Source organism: Orbicella faveolata, unplaced genomic scaffold, assembly GCF_042242905.1.
Source record: "Orbicella faveolata isolate gen_17 unplaced genomic scaffold, um_ofav_v1 contig_34, whole genome shotgun sequence".
NCBI lineage: Eukaryota > Metazoa > Cnidaria > Anthozoa > Scleractinia > Merulinidae > Orbicella > Orbicella faveolata.
Window position 1 is genome coordinate 34,401,796 of NW_028301563.1, and position 16,776 is coordinate 34,418,571.

A 16,776-nucleotide genomic window follows, 5' to 3' on the forward strand; every position below is an offset into this window, starting at 1 on the left:
TCAATATACGAGTTATTTGTCAGCAAATGCAAAGACAGTCTTTTCAATTTAAGAATTCTTGGCAGAACATGTTTCAGTACATAGAGAATGATAGATAATCCGCGAATCTTTCTTGTATCAGAAGACACAAATAGATTATAAGCAGCATGTCCAGCACGCAGCGTCTTTTAGTCTTAGAATAAAGCTCTACCCCTCCCCAGACAGGCTAAAAGATCGCTTATGAAAAGCCGGTATCAAATGTACAGCGGTATCTAAATCATCAAGAAATCAAAATGGCGGATGGGCTGTCGAGTTCCCAACAAGAAGAGTCGTTTGAAGAGTGGCTAAGCTGTCGCATGAGACAGCTGGGGTTGGACGAGGATGTGTTTGGAAGCTATGTCACGGGGGTTTTGGACTCAGAGGATACTGATGAGGATCGCAAAGATGCGTTGATTGGTATTCTGGAAGGGATGACGGTAACCTGGAAATTAAATTAACACGTGCAAGTCGAATTCAGTCTGATCGACCTACAGAAGTGGTGGAGAGATGTACTCCAGGATTTTCTAGTTTGTTTATCTTCACGAATCTCCCCTAAGCCTCCCACCCTTAAATATTTTCAACCTTTTTTTCAAGATTTTTTTTTTCCACTGCAGGAATATCCTTTAGATGATCTGTGCAATGAAGTTATTGAAAGATGGAAAACATCAAGAGCAAATGTTTTGCAAGAAAAAAAACTAGTGAAAGGTAAAAATCGTGTAACCTCTCAACACGTGAAATTTAAATGTTAATACTTAACTAGTTAGTTAATTCAGTTTGGATAAACAGTGCTACATTTTAATGAAAGATTGTTTTTGAAAAGGGCACCACAGAACTTTTTATAACCACCACATACCAGAGTCTTTGACAAGAATTTAATGATCAATTTTTAAGATTTTGTGGTTAGGAACCCAACATCAATAATTGCTATTCTTATGTAGAACAGAAAGCAGCAGAAAAGCAGCACAAACTGGCTGAAATAATGGAGAAACAAGCATCTACAGTGTGTACAACAAAATCATCACAACAGAAATCAGATGGTGAAATCAAGAGACTTCTAGTGGCACAATATGGACATGAATCAGATGAGGAACTCTGATATCCTTTAACATTCTATAAGTGATAAGTCCTCTGACTGATCAGCATGATAACTATTCGCTTTTCCTAGTTTTAAGAAATGTTAATATAAATACTTCTGGCAGAAAAAATTAGGAAATGATTAAAAATAGCATACAAAAGTACATCCAGAGGAGAAAAAAACAAAGGACATACAAAAATGAAGCCTGGGTACATGTATAATAACAAAGAAGTTGTTAAAAATAGCCATGTGAGATAAAAATTCTTTCAAGTTTTTCAGACTCCCACATGTTAAGTTAATGTTAACTGTACACCCAAAACAGTTCGTCTTACAAATAGAACAAACTCCTAAAATATCAGCAAAAATTATGACCCAACAATGATGATTAGTGTAGCAATGCTATTAAAACTCTGTTGTTTTGCAATTTGATATCTTTAACTTTGGCCTACTGCTGATAGTGATGAGGAACAAGCTACCAGAGCTCCAGATAAGGACCCAGGTTTGTTAGAAGATACAAATATACCACAGTTTTATTATTTTTTTTTTTTTTGTATTGAAGAATGATTTTTATACTTTCTCAAAAACTGTCCATTCACCTGCAGGACTATTCAAGAATGTGAATGCTCAATCAGTAACAGACAAAGAAAAAGAGAAGAGAGATAAAATGAAGGAAGAAAATGATCAAAGAAAACAGCAAATAAAAGAGGCAAAGGAAAAGCAAAAACAAAAGGCAGAGGATAGGAAGGAAAAAGAAAAGAAAAGGACGCAGAAAGGGGAAAGACGAGCCAGATGACACTGGAGGGTAAATTGAATTATTACTGGTATTAGTTGAAGTAATCCCTAAGTAATTCAGTGAACAAAAAAAATCATTCTGGTAAAAAGGAAATTGTCAGTTTTCGTGAAACTTATTCATAATTAATGGGAAAAGCTCAACTTGTCAATTATTCCCAAGTTAAGCTATTCTTGATTTTTTCCAAATGACAGAAAACTCAGAAATTATGAGCTTTCTTGCCTTGTGCATTTCATCATTTGAGTTCTAGCTTATAGTACTGTGGGATGGCTTCTGAATTACAAGATTAAGATTTTTTAAGAAACTTTCTTGGGCTGCTATTGTTTGTAAACTTATTTATTTAATGAACAGATCAAGATGAACAAAGGCTATCATAGTTTTGCTGCATTATACTTACATTTACACCCAACTTCAATACAAGTATTTAGTTGTCAAAAAAAAATTCCATTGAAAAATTATTACTCAAAGAACTAAATTGCATTCAAAGCTTCATTGAAGTTTCAGCAGCGATAATGTTTCCAACTTGAAAGATGCATTATTTTATTTCGTATTATTTGTATTCAGTCTATTTTCCTTACCTGATTACTGTGCTCTTCATTGATAATTTAAAAAGTGTAATTTTAATTCATGTAAGTTCATCTAGCAAAACATCCACTAACTAGTGTTAGACAATAATACTCTTACACCTCTTCTACTCAGTAATGTAAAACCCTGATGTATTGTACTTATTTATTTATTTGGTTATTTGGTTATTTTTTTATGTATATTTATTTTTTATTGACGATTTCTTGGGAATTTTCTTGCAAACCATTCTAACAATACATTGTCTCTCATTTTGTAGGTCAACAATATAACATGGTTAATTATTCAAAAGCAAGAAAGTTAAATAACAAGTTGTCAAGACTGAGAAAAGATGAACTAAGATAGTTTTTTCCTCAAGATTATATTTTGTGCACAAGATGTTTTTTTTTAATTTATCCTAGGCCAATTTATAGTGTAGATCAAACCTGTTTAGTTATTGCACCTGTTTCAATAGCCTTTTTCATGCTTAATTCGTCTTATTTAAATACTCAATTTCAACACAGATGTGGGACAATTTTGGGCAAAACAGCCCAAAATTTCTTCACATTCACTTTGTAATATATAATGATGGAAAATAAAGAAAACATAACTATGAAGAGGGCTGTTATTATCCTGTGGTTCAGTTTTGTTGCTCAGTTAAGACTTTGGTATAATATATGTCACAGATTTTATTTTGAATGTGTGGAAGGCCAGAGGACAGTCTAGTAAAATTACTGGAACCTTTTTTACATTATAGCATTAAATTAATGCCATTAGAGAATGAACTAGAATGAAAGGATGGGCACAAAGTTCGTAAATGAGATGTTATAAAAGTTGTAGAAAATGTCTTTTAATAAAAGATATGTTAATGCTGATTGTCCTTAAACTTGAAACGAGGCCACAGTAATACAGATAACGATCAGTCTTGAAAAGATTAGCCTAAAATTCTTCTGATTCTCAGTTATCAGTTGTCCTGAATATGCTGATGAATTGTACGTCTGTAAAGCTTTTTTCAGTACTAAAATCAGACAAAGAGCATTAAAATCTGTTGCTATGACAAAGTTGTTCAAACAGTCCTAACTTTTGCAGGTTGGTTTTTAAGACAAATGACTCTAAAACTGTTGCTAGTTTGCATTGATTCAACAAAAAAGCCATTACATTTTATTAAACCATATTTTGCTCCCTCGACAGAAAAAGTTTAACTCTTGATAATATTTTAATAAAATTACTGCAAGATTAATTGGGGTTTCAGTTGTGTGAACCTGATCCCCAGGGACCTGATCCAGCTTCTGGACTTAATTTTACACACATTTGCCAGAATTAGTTTGAAAATAATTAATAAGTATTATCTAAGCGGGAAAAACGCAGCACATTATCAAGGTGGGGCAAAATTTAGCCCAAATTGTTGCGTGACGGTCACAGCCACCGTGACTCAAACTGGCTTGACTGGTATTTACATGAAAACGAGGCGCAGCTGAGAAAAAGCCCGGCGCGACCGTGTAGCGTTCTTTTTCGTTGATTCAATATGGCCGCGACTTTAGCTTGCATTTTTCCCTTTATAAAAACAGTTAGAACGAGTATATTTGTTAAATACGCCTATTTATTGATAAGTTTATTATCTGTGCTGTCCAGTAGTACATTAGGAGATTCCAGAGGTGAGTAAGAAAGCAAAATATTTGCAAAACAGAACTGGTACTGAACCTACGTACGCTTATGAAGAATTCTGTTCTGTTTGTGTTTCAGATTTTAAATATGTTACATGTGGAAGCGTTTTAAAGCTGCATAATCCAAAACAGAATGTTCGTCTTCATTCTCATGAGGTTAAATATGGTTCAGGGAGCGGACAACAGGTGTGATGTTATATTCTTGAAGCTTGAGTGGATATGATAAGTTCTCACATACTCGCAGCATGTTGCCCGAGTTTACTTGTGCCTTATTTTTCAAGCACAATTTTCGGACCGAAAGGTAGAACTACGCGAGGCGATTGTTCCTAATAATTTCGCTACAAACATTTGGATATGGCATTAGTGGCAATCGTATTAAGCGTAATTTATATTTTTGGCGTGACTGTAGTTCCTGTTCTCGTCAAGGTGAAATGGACGAAGTTTCGAACGTGCGAAGTTCAAATTGAGTTGTACAAATTCCAGGGTTCACGGTAGTCATTGAAATCCGGAACATGTAAGGTTTAGCTGTTGATTTCACTGTAGAAATCTCAATAACCTTACATTTTTAAGATATGACGAAACTTCAATACACAGCTGAAAAGCTGGAACACATTACAGCTATTAAGCTTAATCAAACTGCGAATCTTCGAATTGAGATTGCTTTTTTTCTCTTTCTTTTATTGCTTTTTTCAGATTTTTATGGCTGTTCTAGTGGCGAAAGAAATATCGCTGATAGATTCTATTTGTTACTAAGTAAAAATTTAGATAAAGTTGTTCAACTCTTGTGAACTGTACGTGGAAGATTTTAATTCGCTTGTGATGTTTCCGGTTGGTGAACTGGGGCGAGATTTTCACTCACCAACACGGAAATAAAACATTTTGAAAGGGATGGGATTTCTGATTGTGGAAATTGCTGTCAGTTCGGTTTATAAAGAGACTGAAGTTCTTCTTATGCATGATATCATCAGTGGTTAAAACCACTGTATAGACGAAAAATAAGAATATTTTTACACTTATGCTCATTGTTGAAATAAATTATAGCAAGATGTTTCTGTTATCAGCAGAAAGAATAAAAGAGTTTAAAACAAGTTCTCTCAACTGTTTGAACATCTGATATCTTATGAATTATTCACACAACAGGTGTAAAGATGTGATTGGTTTATTTTAAAGAAAGAAAATCATAATGGAAATAATAGGTCTTCCACTAAAAAATAAATTTTCTCCGAGATCTTAGAGCCTCCAAATAATATTATTGTCTGGAAATTCCGCATAATTTGTCTTCATTTTAGAATATCAGGGACATGAGTAAGTACATATTACTAATAGTTTTTTGTCACAACATCAAATGCTGCTAAGAATGCTCACTGATTTACAATTACTGTGGACAATTTAGTCTGTTACAGGAGTTGAGAGTGCAGATGATGGCAACAGTTACTGGGTGGTCAGAGGGAAAACAGATGCTCCATGTAAACGAGGGTAAGATTATAACTCTTATCAAAGGACTGTGTACAGAAGGCAGATACACAAGAACTGTAGTGTAGATCTTTCTCAGCAAGTTCATTATTCATGAAGAAGTGCAATAGCAAAACTTTGTCGATAAATCTGACATGCATGTAGAAGTAGATGTCTTGTACTTTTAAGCTGAATAAATAGTCACTAAGTTGCTTACTGTAAATTTGTTAGTTATGCTGGTCAAAGCAGAAAGAGGTTATCATTGTCATCATCATCATCATCTTTTATTTGCCACACTGTAAATAATAATAAAAATATATATATATATAATAATATATTGGAGGTATCTCCTAGAAGGTTAGGATTTAGGTAGGAATTATTGTTTAAATTTGTATTTTAGCAGTACACCTTCTAGTCATTGCTTCTATAAGTAAATAATTAGGCATGTTTCCTTTGGCAGGAGTCCAGTTAAGTGTGGCAGCACATTAAGATTACAACACTTGGCAACCAAACGCAATCTTCACAGTCATCACTTTCAGTCACCGATCTCTCATAACCAGGAAGTGAGTGCATTTGGTGAGAATGGACAAGGCGATGAGGGAGATCACTGGTCTGTTCTTTGTTCAACAAAGTTTTGGGAACGACAGGATAAAGTCAGATTCAAACATTCAGCAACTAAAGTGTACGTAACTACACATACTGGCAAGTTGATTACAGTATGCTGTTGATATTGGGGTGTTCATCCCAAGTCTTTAGTTCACAGTATTTTTTACTGGTCAGCAATGGTGGATGTAAGCATTCACTGATTAGGAACTGTAAATGGATGGTAAAAGCCACATCATGGAATTTTGAGTTATTTTGTCCCAATGCAAAATTACCTTTAAATTTTAGGAAACCTGCAAATAGTAGTTTACTTAGATCGAAAAACCAAAGAGATGATAATGAACCTTAAGAGAACAGAGATGGGTAATTTATTTAACACAGATTACAAACAACAAACTTGAAACATTTTTAGGCTAAACCATGACAGGCACAAACTGTGATGTAGCTTCTTTAAAGGGAAATCAGTTCTGGAATCAGATGGCTTTGAATGGTTGACAGAGTAATTAGTGTTGAAAAAAAAGGCAGTATATCTGACATGAGTTTGTTTTCCTCCAAAACATTTATCTTTCTCAGATTCACTTATTTTGCTCCAGAATCCAGTAGTCACTAGTTTGTTGGTGATGACACTATTATCAAACAAAGCTGTTTTGTTCTGGAAGACTTAAAATACTGATAAATGCCCAAGTTTGCGGGAGTTTGATCATAAAAATGAAAAACTGGCACTCTTTTTGTAATGGGAAATGGGTCTGATATTTTACATGATACTTAATAAAAAGAATTTAACCAGAATTTGTTTTTGTTGCAGTTATCTTCATATAACTGGAGATCAGTTTGGCCGACCCATTAACGGTCAGAGAGAAGTCAGTGGTTATAGTTATCCTGAAGCAGCCAATGAATGGAAAGCAACGGTAAGTCCTGTCCTGATTGGCAGTTCATGGCGCCTTGTTACCATTCACGACACAAAGTTAAACTTTTTGAGTATCGCGTGCATACTTTTCACAGACCAGTTAAAAATGTTCCTTTTCTTTAGAGCCAAAGTAATTTATTTTTAAAGGCAATAGGAAATAGGAAATAGGAAATAGGAAAATCCACAAACGACTCATTAATGAGTACTAATAAAGATTCTGAGTTTATTAGCAACAAGCAGATTCACACACTTTTCGCTGATTACTTGTAACTAATACAAGGTATTTGCAGTGGACCCATGAACCCGGAGATGGGGGACTCCCAAATAGAAAGGACTGGGGTGCTGGTTGGAAAATTTGTAAAGAATCCCTAAGAGGTACCAAGATCCTGTTTTGTGGGCTTGAGTTGATATGAGCAGGTTCTTTAAAGCTTGGCGACCAAAACCTTACTATTTGACCAATCGCAAGTAGATGTAATAGTGTGTACAAACAAGAATGGGTGTGCGCTAATGTATCTAATCAAAGACAAGGATTTTCCTTTCCCGTACACCTCTAACAGCATTATTAGAAAATTATTTGACTACTCCTAAACTCTGTATGTTTCTTGTTTTTCTTGTCTAATGCATACGTCTTTCTGTTTCAGGAGGGAATTTATGTGAAACCTGACAACTGATTGTAACATTGATTGATTCTATTGCAAACTGCCACCTAGATGTACACTTAGCAATGGGAGTGAGCTCGAACAAGATAGCGATTTTATATAACTTAGTATCAATTTGTAGCTTGGACTCGTTATTTTTGTCATGGAACATTGTTAGAAAAGAAACTTCAACAATAAAGAACTACTAAACCGGTGATAGTAAACATTTGCTGTTCCGTCATTGCTTTTAAACCATAATCTCGGTGACAATGTTTTCCAGGTCCTCTCCTCTCACAGTGATAGCAGTAGGCCTTGAAAGAGTAAAACATTTCAAGGGTATAATGATCTGAGCTTGAACTTGAATGCTCAGCTTTAAGCAGGCGCTCACTTGAGTCTCAGTGAATGTTGTGTTGTAGAATATCGCACACAGGTGCACTGCTGCTTGGTCATCGTATTCAAAACAATATGGCTGTGGCTTGCTGTCTGTGGAGTGAGAGGACCAATCAATTCATGTTTTGAAATCCTGGTTAAAAAACCAAACAGAAAACAATACAGCTGTCATAATTATAGTGTCTGTTCCATACCTGAGTATGTGTCTCTAATGTAGAGAGCTCCCTTGACAGAAAGTGTAAATGGTAGAACCTGCAGAAACGAAGGAATACAAAGTTGGGTCTGTGAGAGGGAGAGTTTTCACATTGTTTCATTTAATAGCAAGAGATTGATCAGGGTTCTTACATTCTGTTTATCCATGCTTGACACATTCACACAAACTGCAAGAAAGTAACTCAAGGTTAAAAATATCTTCGAGGATTCGGTCAAACCTCGCGTGTTTAATCACGCGCGTATGCACGCTAATGCGTGCTACGACGACTTGGCGCGCGCGCGTGCGAGGAGCTGGTTTGGTATTAGTGGATATTTTGGTTACCTGTTTGACTAAATCTGTACACGGAAATAGTTTGACAACAAGAGATTGTCGAATTGCTGCTTTGACATCCATCGCTGTACGGAGCAGTCGAGCTCATCGAATCTGAAAGACAAATGCGTTATTTGTACAGAAAATGAGTGCATAGACTAGACGCAGAAGGCAAATCACGAGATGACGAACAAATAAAAAAAAAATACTGACCGATTGAGTTCAACTTGAAGCTTGCCGAGTAAGCAAGAAGCATGGTAACTCCGCACAGGAAAAGGCTTGCCTTGTGTAAATACATGTTGACGATTATCAGGAGAAAAGTGCATGAATATTGCGAAGATCCGAGAAAGAGACAGAGATCTAAGGTCGGAGTCTGCTGCTATTTCCGGACGTCACTTCAGCTGATCTACCCCAAGGGGGGGGAGCATCTCTGTACAATAATTTGAGGGGGAGGGGTAGGAGGACGGCAATGGGCTCATAAGCTCTCCCCGGGTCAGTCCTTTTCCCGCAAGTATAATTAGCGAATATTTTGTCATAGCTTCCTATCCAAAAGTCTTGCAATGCGAAAAGCGCGGAGAAGCGTTAGTGGCCATGAAAAGCTGTTTGGTCTGGCCACAACTCTTCAGTATAGTGCACAGGCGGAAAGGAGTATTATGGGTGAGTTTCCGTTTGGTTTTATTATTGGTACTCACTGTGTTTTGTTAGCCGCTGCAGAAGAAACAGGAAGTTTGCATAGATCACTCAAACAAAATCAATAGGCTATACAGAAAGTTATGTCCCTTTTTGAAATAAACTGGCCCCCAACATTTCAAACTAAATGAGGAAACCAAATGGCAAGTTTTCCTGGTTTTAAAACGTGATAAACTAGAGAGAGTTCACAACGTTACAATGCTTTCTTTTTAATCTACCTCTCTCTCCTCCTCAGAGGCCTCTTTCGTGTTGTCTTGACCGTGTGGGCTTAGAGAGAGTGAATAACGCAAGCGCGCGACCTTTCTCTCTTTTCATTCGTTCCCCGCGCACCTACTCACTCCTAATTTACTTCCCTCTCCCCTAGGGAGCCTCTGGGGAGGAGAAAGAATCTACTTGTATGTTCGCCCCGTACTCTTTAGCAGAGGAGACACCAGGAAAGATGGCGTCAGTCAGATATAAACCTGGCGCATATTTGAATGGTTCACAAATGAAATGAAATGAAATGAAATGAAATGAAATGAAATGTATTGATTGAGAAGAACAAGCTACACGATTTTGCGACATAAGGAGAAACTGCCACATAGCAACTTTAATGATTTTATTTTATAACCTTTAGCAAGCGTCTATGGCGAGATTACATTGAGTTCAAATCCTGATGCGTACCACTCCGACATTGCCTGCACTGTGTACTTTCAAATACAAAAGTGATTTCAAAAACTTATCACATGACTTTGTCTCAAATTACCAAAATGATCTTTAATCATAAAATTCTGATTATTAGACTCCAAAATGTATCGTTTTTTTACTACATGGAACCCTCGGAATCACATTCCTCCATATAAAGCAGTTGATAACACTAATGAAAAAGAATTTCAACTATATGATGTTCTTTAAGATTTACTTCGACAAGTCTGGTTTTCACTATCAGCGAGCTACTTTAATTTAACTTTTACTGACAAGCTTGTCATATATAATCACATTCAACACTAAATCGTATATTTTTAGCCACGTTTTAGCCAGTGATACAAACAGAAACTTTGACTATTTTTCGTTGTCTTCTTCCACGCGGTTTTTGTAAAGGAAATTTAGTGGGTTCTTTTTCTTGAGCCGGCGATCACGCATTTTCTTGGCAAGCGTGTTACGGAGCCACTGCTGCATATCGTTGAAAAGCACTGATTGATTAAGCTTGTCCTCGATCGGCTTCACAATTGTCTCCTGTTCAGTATGGGGCACCGGCAAATAAAAGCAGCCAAACTTGATATCAAGGACCTGTATCACGAGGTCGCCATAGATCTCCAGGCACCCACCCCACTTGTTGTCATCGCCGTAAGACAAATTGTAGTAATTTTCACAAATACACGCCAGCGGGCAAGTACCCTGGCAAAAAGGAGGCGGGTGTTTGGCTGGAAAGGATAGAAGACAGTTATAATATCATCAAGTTCAATATTCATTTTACCCCGCGCGAAACGCGAACAACATCTAGAGGACAATTTGTCACAATGGCCAACAATGACGCCACTGGTTCCCAGGCTGTCTCTTCAGGGAAGCACAGGAGAGAGAGCTTAAGCACGAGGTTGATAAGTCCCTTGACCGCGGCGTTTTTCTTATATCATTCTGTTTTGAAGATCAGATTCCATAACAGTCGATTTGTCTCATACCAAATAGAGAAATTCAATAATAAGCTATTCCAAATTGAAATTCTCTGAAACGTTTCCCCGTGTGGTCGATATCGCCGCTTGGTCTCGCACTTTTTTTTTTTTTTTTTTTTTTTTTTTTTTTACAGTTTTCACAATCTTTCCCCGTTGCCCTTCCCGCGAAAATTCAACCCTCGGAACTCAGACGAGTTCCAGTCTTACCTGAGAGCGTTTGGTTAAACACCACCTTTCCATCAAAAACCACGGTAAATCGTAATCCCTACAACGACAACGGCAAAACATCAGCCAAGATCACCACTGCAAACCCAATAGCCTTCGAGTGCGGAAAAACGTCTGCGTCCGCAGGCTACAAACCCGGGTAAGCAGCGCACAACTTCCTGCAAGTGCGCGCACGAGATAGAGGCGATTGATATTAGGCCCAAAAAATTTTGAGGGCCGCCAAAGAGCACGTAACATAAAAAACAATATATTAAAAAAATTGTGTTGCGCACAACATGTAGGGATTTGCGCACATTTGGCGATCCCTTAACTTTGTTATATGTTCCAATATATGCTGGCTGATGCAGCAGTGTAAACAAACGTGGGCAACTTGAGCGCAAAGTTGCTATGGCTTGATGCCTTGATAGCTCAGTTGGTAGAGCACTGCACCCGTCCAAGCCTGATTTTTATTTCTTTTTCAGGCTTTAATTTCACAGCTGCATAAGTTTTATTGGGAGCCTATCACCCGGAGTGTCCATACGTACTATAAGCTAGAGTCAGCCCTTTCCCATATCATTCATTTTTAGAACTGCAGTTAATTAGCACAAGGGTCTCTTATGTCCCACGAAATATCTTGTTCCTACAAATGAAAAAAGCAAAATAGAGGCCAAAGGGGGCTCCTAGTCTTTGTTGTAACACTGAGAATGGTCTCAGCTCAGCCGGGTATCTTTGGCTATTAAAGAGGGGTCATGTGAAAGCTCCTACAAGAGCTGTTTCTAAAAACAGAAAAAAACGGGATCCGGAAAGGGTTGACTCGCAGGGGTAATATAGAAGACGGAGGCTCCGGTTAATGAGCTCCTGATGGTGTATATAACTGCGATGATCAATCATGTCTTCATAAAGTTGCAACATGTTGCCTTGAAATGCTGCGTGTGGTTGGCCGGGCTTTTTTAACCTTTTATTTAGAGATATAATTATCCATGTAGTATGTCTATTGGCTGTTGTCCACGTGTGATCAATTTTCTAAATTACCATCTTTTAGCTAAACATTGACTTGTACGTCGTTTTGAGCTGAAAAGAGTTAAGCGAAAGATTTACTTGATTGAGAAACTTACTTTTTCTTCTTTTACATACGTCATGTTCATACAGACTAAAGGGACAACAAGAAAATCATGTCAGTGCACTACAACAATTCCTTAGCAGTCATTACTGAAGTTTATCGCGAAAAGAAATTTGTAATTTGAAAAAACAAAAAAAACAGCAAAAACTAGGTATTAAGCTTTAAAAAAAGTGTTTAACTCCTTTCTTGCCTTGGCAGACGTTCTGCTATCTTCTCCTTTGTTGAATTATGAAAAAATTAGGCAATTTTTTAATGTTCTTTCCGTTTTTGACATAAACCAGCAACAGCAAGAAAATTTCAGAAGGCGAGAGTGAAGTGACCCAGTCCTCCGACTGCTCATTGTGTCAGAGTTGGCCTGGAGAAGATACAGCAACATTCGTTTTCAAATTGCTTACCTTTGTGGTCTTTTCCGTCAAATTCAAATTCATCACAGCAGCCACATTGGGGAACAGGTTCTTTGCTGCAGCCACAGAGGTTATTTCCAGCCAAACCTGGTTCCAAGGATACTATGTAGTAAAAAACATTACGAAAGATCAAACAACGACGACGACAATAAAGGAAGTAATTATTTTGAATGGAGTGTTTTTGCAATAATTTCTCCGATGATTTTAAAACGTAACCCAGCGCTGCACGCTGTGCGATAGACTTACTTGCCCTCCCCACTCCCTCTCCGGATCCTTATGACGCTTCTTATTTGTCTGTCACGTGAGTTGTCTCTCGTGATCACTGAACTACGACCTGTGATTTCAGAATCTTTGTTGCGTCATGATCAAGAGTAGGGTGGGTCGGGGAAAGGAGAATGATCTCACTTAGACAAACATTCGAAGAAATTGCGACTTAATGACGTTCACGATCGTTAACCAAAATATACTCATGCTCTCCTCTGCACCCGTTATTTGCGTCGATATGCAACGCTTCGAATTCTCATGACGACCCAGGTAATGGCTGCGAAAGATTGGAGACTATACTATAAGCGCTACGGAAAGCAGCCCTGTCTTGCAGGAATATAATGTCCGCCTAGGGACCCGTTTCTCGAAAGCCCCGGAAACTTTTCGGGCCCTATTTGTATCCAAAAACAGAGAGGCGTATACGCCTGAAACGTCTTCTATGAAGAGAACCTCTGTTCATATTAAGAATATGTGAATAAAAAAGCTCTGTAATCATAAGGTTTGAGATTTTGCTACGGCTTTCTGGGTCGGAAAACTTTTGGTGACCTTCGAGAAACGGGCCCTTGGTCCCCGAGCTCCGAGAGTATGCATGAGGCATTCTGAAGACAACTGTAAAAAGATTGCAATCCACAGAAAACTTATCACAGTTCCGCCATGTTAAGAACGTTGTTGCAAATCTCTGCTCAAAATGTTTTCCGCTTGAAGGTCATCTTAACTCCAAATGCCGTTTACTTCTCTCTCGTTGAATACGTTCATTAGTAAATGAAGGGCAAATTTCCTGATTTATGGTGGATTACGTTTGCTCGCTTACCTGCAGTTTGGATTTCATTAATTTGACTTGACGCTGCAAAGCCACTGAGACAAAAAGCGAGGAATACAGAGAGAAGCATCGTCAAAAAATTTTCTTGATGATGTTCACTACGCCGAGATTATCAAAAGTGACGAAAGACAATATGATAGGTATTGTATATCACATGGCCTAAGGGATCATGTTCTTTGAGGCGAATGACTGTTATTTTTGCCACTGCAGGTTTGATAGAACCGGGGGGGATACTCCCTAATGTGGGCTTTTCAGGTTTGTGCGGCGGTCAGAGTATGGTTTTTTGAGCTGTTTTGGTCCGTAATAGGTTGTACATTTTAGCCAAGTTTTGTCTTAAAGAGGGTATGGTTTGTTCACTCTAGTTCTGATCAGAAGAAGCTATTTTATATCATTAGAATTAGGACGAAAACTTAAGCCCTTCTCGAATTATGTTTACGCCATTTGTAGCTGTTTGTCTACATGCCGCGACGCTCCAGTCACGCGCAAGGTCTGGGGGGGGGGGGTACTATACAGGGTGGCTGTGCCCCAAAGGAGTACCTATTTAGCTTTTTCATAATAAAGGTATATTAAAGAGTAGCGATATTGAAAATTGAGGTATATCAAAGGTAGGAAAATCTGTCATTTAGTTATTTAAAATTAAAGGGGGCTTTAATTAAGATACTGTTGGAACAGACGTATCATATAAAATGACATGAAAATGGATCATTTAAAATGACATGAAAATGACACAAAGATTTCCTTTTTTGACGATTTATTTACAATATGGGCTAGCCTGCGCAGGCGTTTCCAAAAAAAGCACGCGAGGGGAACGAAACTGCGAGGGAGTGCAAAAAATAAGGAGCAGGGAGAGGAGGTGAGGCACACGCGATCAATGTCGCGAGACGCGGTTGTTTGATGGCTGATTCGGATTGCTCGCGCGGCATGTAGGCATGCTCGGCTCCGCGCAGGCTCTTCGCGCGCTTGCTCTCGTTGACCTACTATAGATGAATGAAGAGTCATGGTAACTCATTTTGTTCACGATTTCTTGGACTCGATCGATATGCGATCGTTGTTGGTTCCCTGGGCTTCTTGAAAAATTCTTCAAATGTTCTTACTGCATGGTATAAAAGCCGGCCGAATATGAAATTTTAGGAGAACGCAGCCTAAGCTATCGGATGCACCCCAATGGCCTCGCCTGTATCTGTCCAGGGTTTGGTCAAAACAGATCGGCGTAAGAAAAAAATGCAAAAATGTCTAAAAACCGATGACAATACGTGTTTCGGTAGCGTCAGTTACATCAAAGAAGTTTGTTCGTTTGTTTTTTTATCCATTTGTTTATTTTTATTTAAAAGCTCATACAAAAGTACTTAATGACCGCTAAGCTCGATATCAATATTGAATACGTGACAGGATATCTTGATACATTCCTGGACGACCGCCAAACCTCTTCTTCCGGTGACCTGTCTCAAATGTAACGTTGTTCAAACTATCAAATGAAGTCAATCGTATAATTCAAATCGTTAGACCCCAATATGTACCGTCTCTTTAGAACCTGGGAATCTCATTTCATCTGATGACATTAGGTCGAACCAAAAAGAACTGATATCAATTATCTGCTCAAAGACTTACTTGAAGTGAACAAGTTTTGTTTAAGTTTCTTTCAGCGAGCTACTTTAATTTTCTGCTATTTACTTTTTCTCGTTGTGTTAGCTCAGGTCTACATCTCCTACGCATTCATTCATTCGCATCCATCGAAACTTGTGACTTTTCTCTATCTGTCACGTGCATTGTCTCATATCAATCATGATCACTGAACACATGACTTGAAATTTTGATAAAATGTCTATATTTGCCATTGTTTCGTTTTGAGAATCTCTTTTGCGTCAAGAGTGGGGTGGCTTGGGGAAAGGTGAAAGATTTAAAGAAAGATTTAACAACACTCGAAAAGATTGCGACTTGATATCCACGATTGTTGAACAAAATATACTCATGCATGTTATTTTCAGGCTATTTGAAATCCAACAGCGTAAGGTATTTCTAGTTACAGAAATAAAACCCCCTTACACCTCCCCCTCCCCTCGCAAACTTCCTTCTTCCCCTCCCAGACCAAATCCTGACGTGAAACAAACGAGGGAAAGTATTGTTTATTAATGTTTCAACTTATGACACCGGATTAGAAATGTCTTCTAAAATGGACGTGGATGTTCGTCGAATTATGACTGAAAGACATTAAGGGTGCCAGGTTAGCGTTTTGTGAGTGCGGCTCGAAAGGAGTCAGTTTATATTTTAGCACTCTAGTAATCTTCTTTGCAGCCTTTATTTGGGTCGATATGCAACGGTGTCTCGAGACGACCCACGTAACGGCTGCAATAGATCGGACTTTACAGTCTAAGCGTTGAGACAAGCACCCCTTTCTCAACCCGCCACTTTCCAAGAATGAAAGTTGTCGCGGACTCGTTAGACTCATTCTGAAAAAAACAGTGTTAATGTTTCCAATGAACTTTTATCAGAATTCTCCCGCGATAAGAATGCTGTCAATGAAAGAACTTATCTCTGAGCAAAATGTTCGGCTTCCGCGTCATCTACACACCAAACGGCGTCCACTTTTCTCGAGTGCACTATACGGTTATAATTAAATGAACATAAGTTCCCGATTTACAGTGGATTAGGTTTGCTTGCTTACCTGGAAATTGGACTTCATTATATTGGCTTGACGTAGCAAAGCCACCAAAGCAAAACGCGAGCAATACAGACAGAAGCATCGTCATTAAACTGATTTCTCTGACGATTTTCATCAAATGTAAACCAAGTCCACAATAATCACGCGGAGATCGTGAAAGACAACGCGTACATCACATGGCCTGGTGTGATACTTAATGAAGTTTTGCTTGTGCAGGTCTGATTAAACTGCCAGATATTGAAGTGTATAGCTATGGCCTTTAAAATACATTGTCTTTGACTCAAACAATTATTTTACATTTAAAACATAGTTAGGGACGAGCCATTTTTTTTTCTGAGGCAAGGA

General features: G+C 38.1%; 4 protein-coding genes across 6 annotated transcripts; 2 read left to right on the forward strand and 2 right to left on the reverse strand.

The window, feature by feature from the left end:
* Positions 1 to 234: 234 nt before the first annotated feature.
* Positions 235 to 3,317, forward strand: LOC110060820 (coiled-coil domain-containing protein 43-like). Its single transcript, XM_020767618.2, has 6 exons — positions 235 to 455; positions 633 to 723; positions 957 to 1,113; positions 1,543 to 1,592; positions 1,696 to 1,895; positions 2,725 to 3,317. The coding sequence occupies exons 1-5, from the start codon at positions 273 to 275 to the stop codon at positions 1,884 to 1,886; spliced, it is 672 nt and encodes a 223-aa protein (XP_020623277.1). The 5' UTR covers positions 235 to 272; the 3' UTR covers positions 1,887 to 1,895; positions 2,725 to 3,317.
* Positions 3,318 to 3,937: 620 nt separating this feature from the next.
* Positions 3,938 to 7,932, forward strand: LOC110060819 (stromal cell-derived factor 2-like). Its single transcript, XM_020767617.1, has 6 exons — positions 3,938 to 4,099; positions 4,188 to 4,294; positions 5,502 to 5,584; positions 6,021 to 6,242; positions 6,969 to 7,071; positions 7,712 to 7,932. The coding sequence occupies exons 1-6, from the start codon at positions 3,970 to 3,972 to the stop codon at positions 7,739 to 7,741; spliced, it is 675 nt and encodes a 224-aa protein (XP_020623276.1). The 5' UTR covers positions 3,938 to 3,969; the 3' UTR covers positions 7,742 to 7,932.
* LOC110060822 (uncharacterized) lies at positions 7,266 to 9,804 on the reverse strand. 2 transcript variants are annotated; one of them, XM_020767621.2, is made up of 5 exons: positions 8,905 to 9,804; positions 8,634 to 8,735; positions 8,444 to 8,478; positions 8,293 to 8,350; positions 7,266 to 8,191 (listed from the first exon to the last, which is right to left on the reverse strand). In XM_020767621.2, exons 1-5 carry the CDS (start codon positions 8,945 to 8,947, stop codon positions 7,956 to 7,958), a joined length of 474 nt encoding a protein of 157 aa, XP_020623280.1. In that variant the 5' UTR covers positions 8,948 to 9,804; the 3' UTR covers positions 7,266 to 7,955. The 2 variants fall into 2 exon arrangements, with proteins under 2 accessions (XP_020623280.1, XP_020623279.1); XM_020767620.2 differs by having other exon boundaries at positions 8,835 to 9,804.
* An 88-nt stretch (positions 9,805 to 9,892) lies between these two features.
* LOC110060818 (uncharacterized) lies at positions 9,893 to 16,576 on the reverse strand. Of its 2 annotated transcripts, none has more exons than XM_020767615.2 (5): positions 16,435 to 16,576; positions 12,680 to 12,790; positions 12,280 to 12,314; positions 11,168 to 11,225; positions 9,893 to 10,714 (listed from the first exon to the last, which is right to left on the reverse strand). In XM_020767615.2, exons 1-5 carry the CDS (start codon positions 16,544 to 16,546, stop codon positions 10,353 to 10,355), a joined length of 678 nt encoding a protein of 225 aa, XP_020623274.2. In that variant the 5' UTR covers positions 16,547 to 16,576; the 3' UTR covers positions 9,893 to 10,352. The 2 variants fall into 2 exon arrangements, with proteins under 2 accessions (XP_020623274.2, XP_020623275.2); XM_020767616.2 differs by lacking the exon at positions 16,435 to 16,576 and adding an exon at positions 13,764 to 13,911.
* Between the last annotated feature and the right edge of the window lie 200 nt (positions 16,577 to 16,776).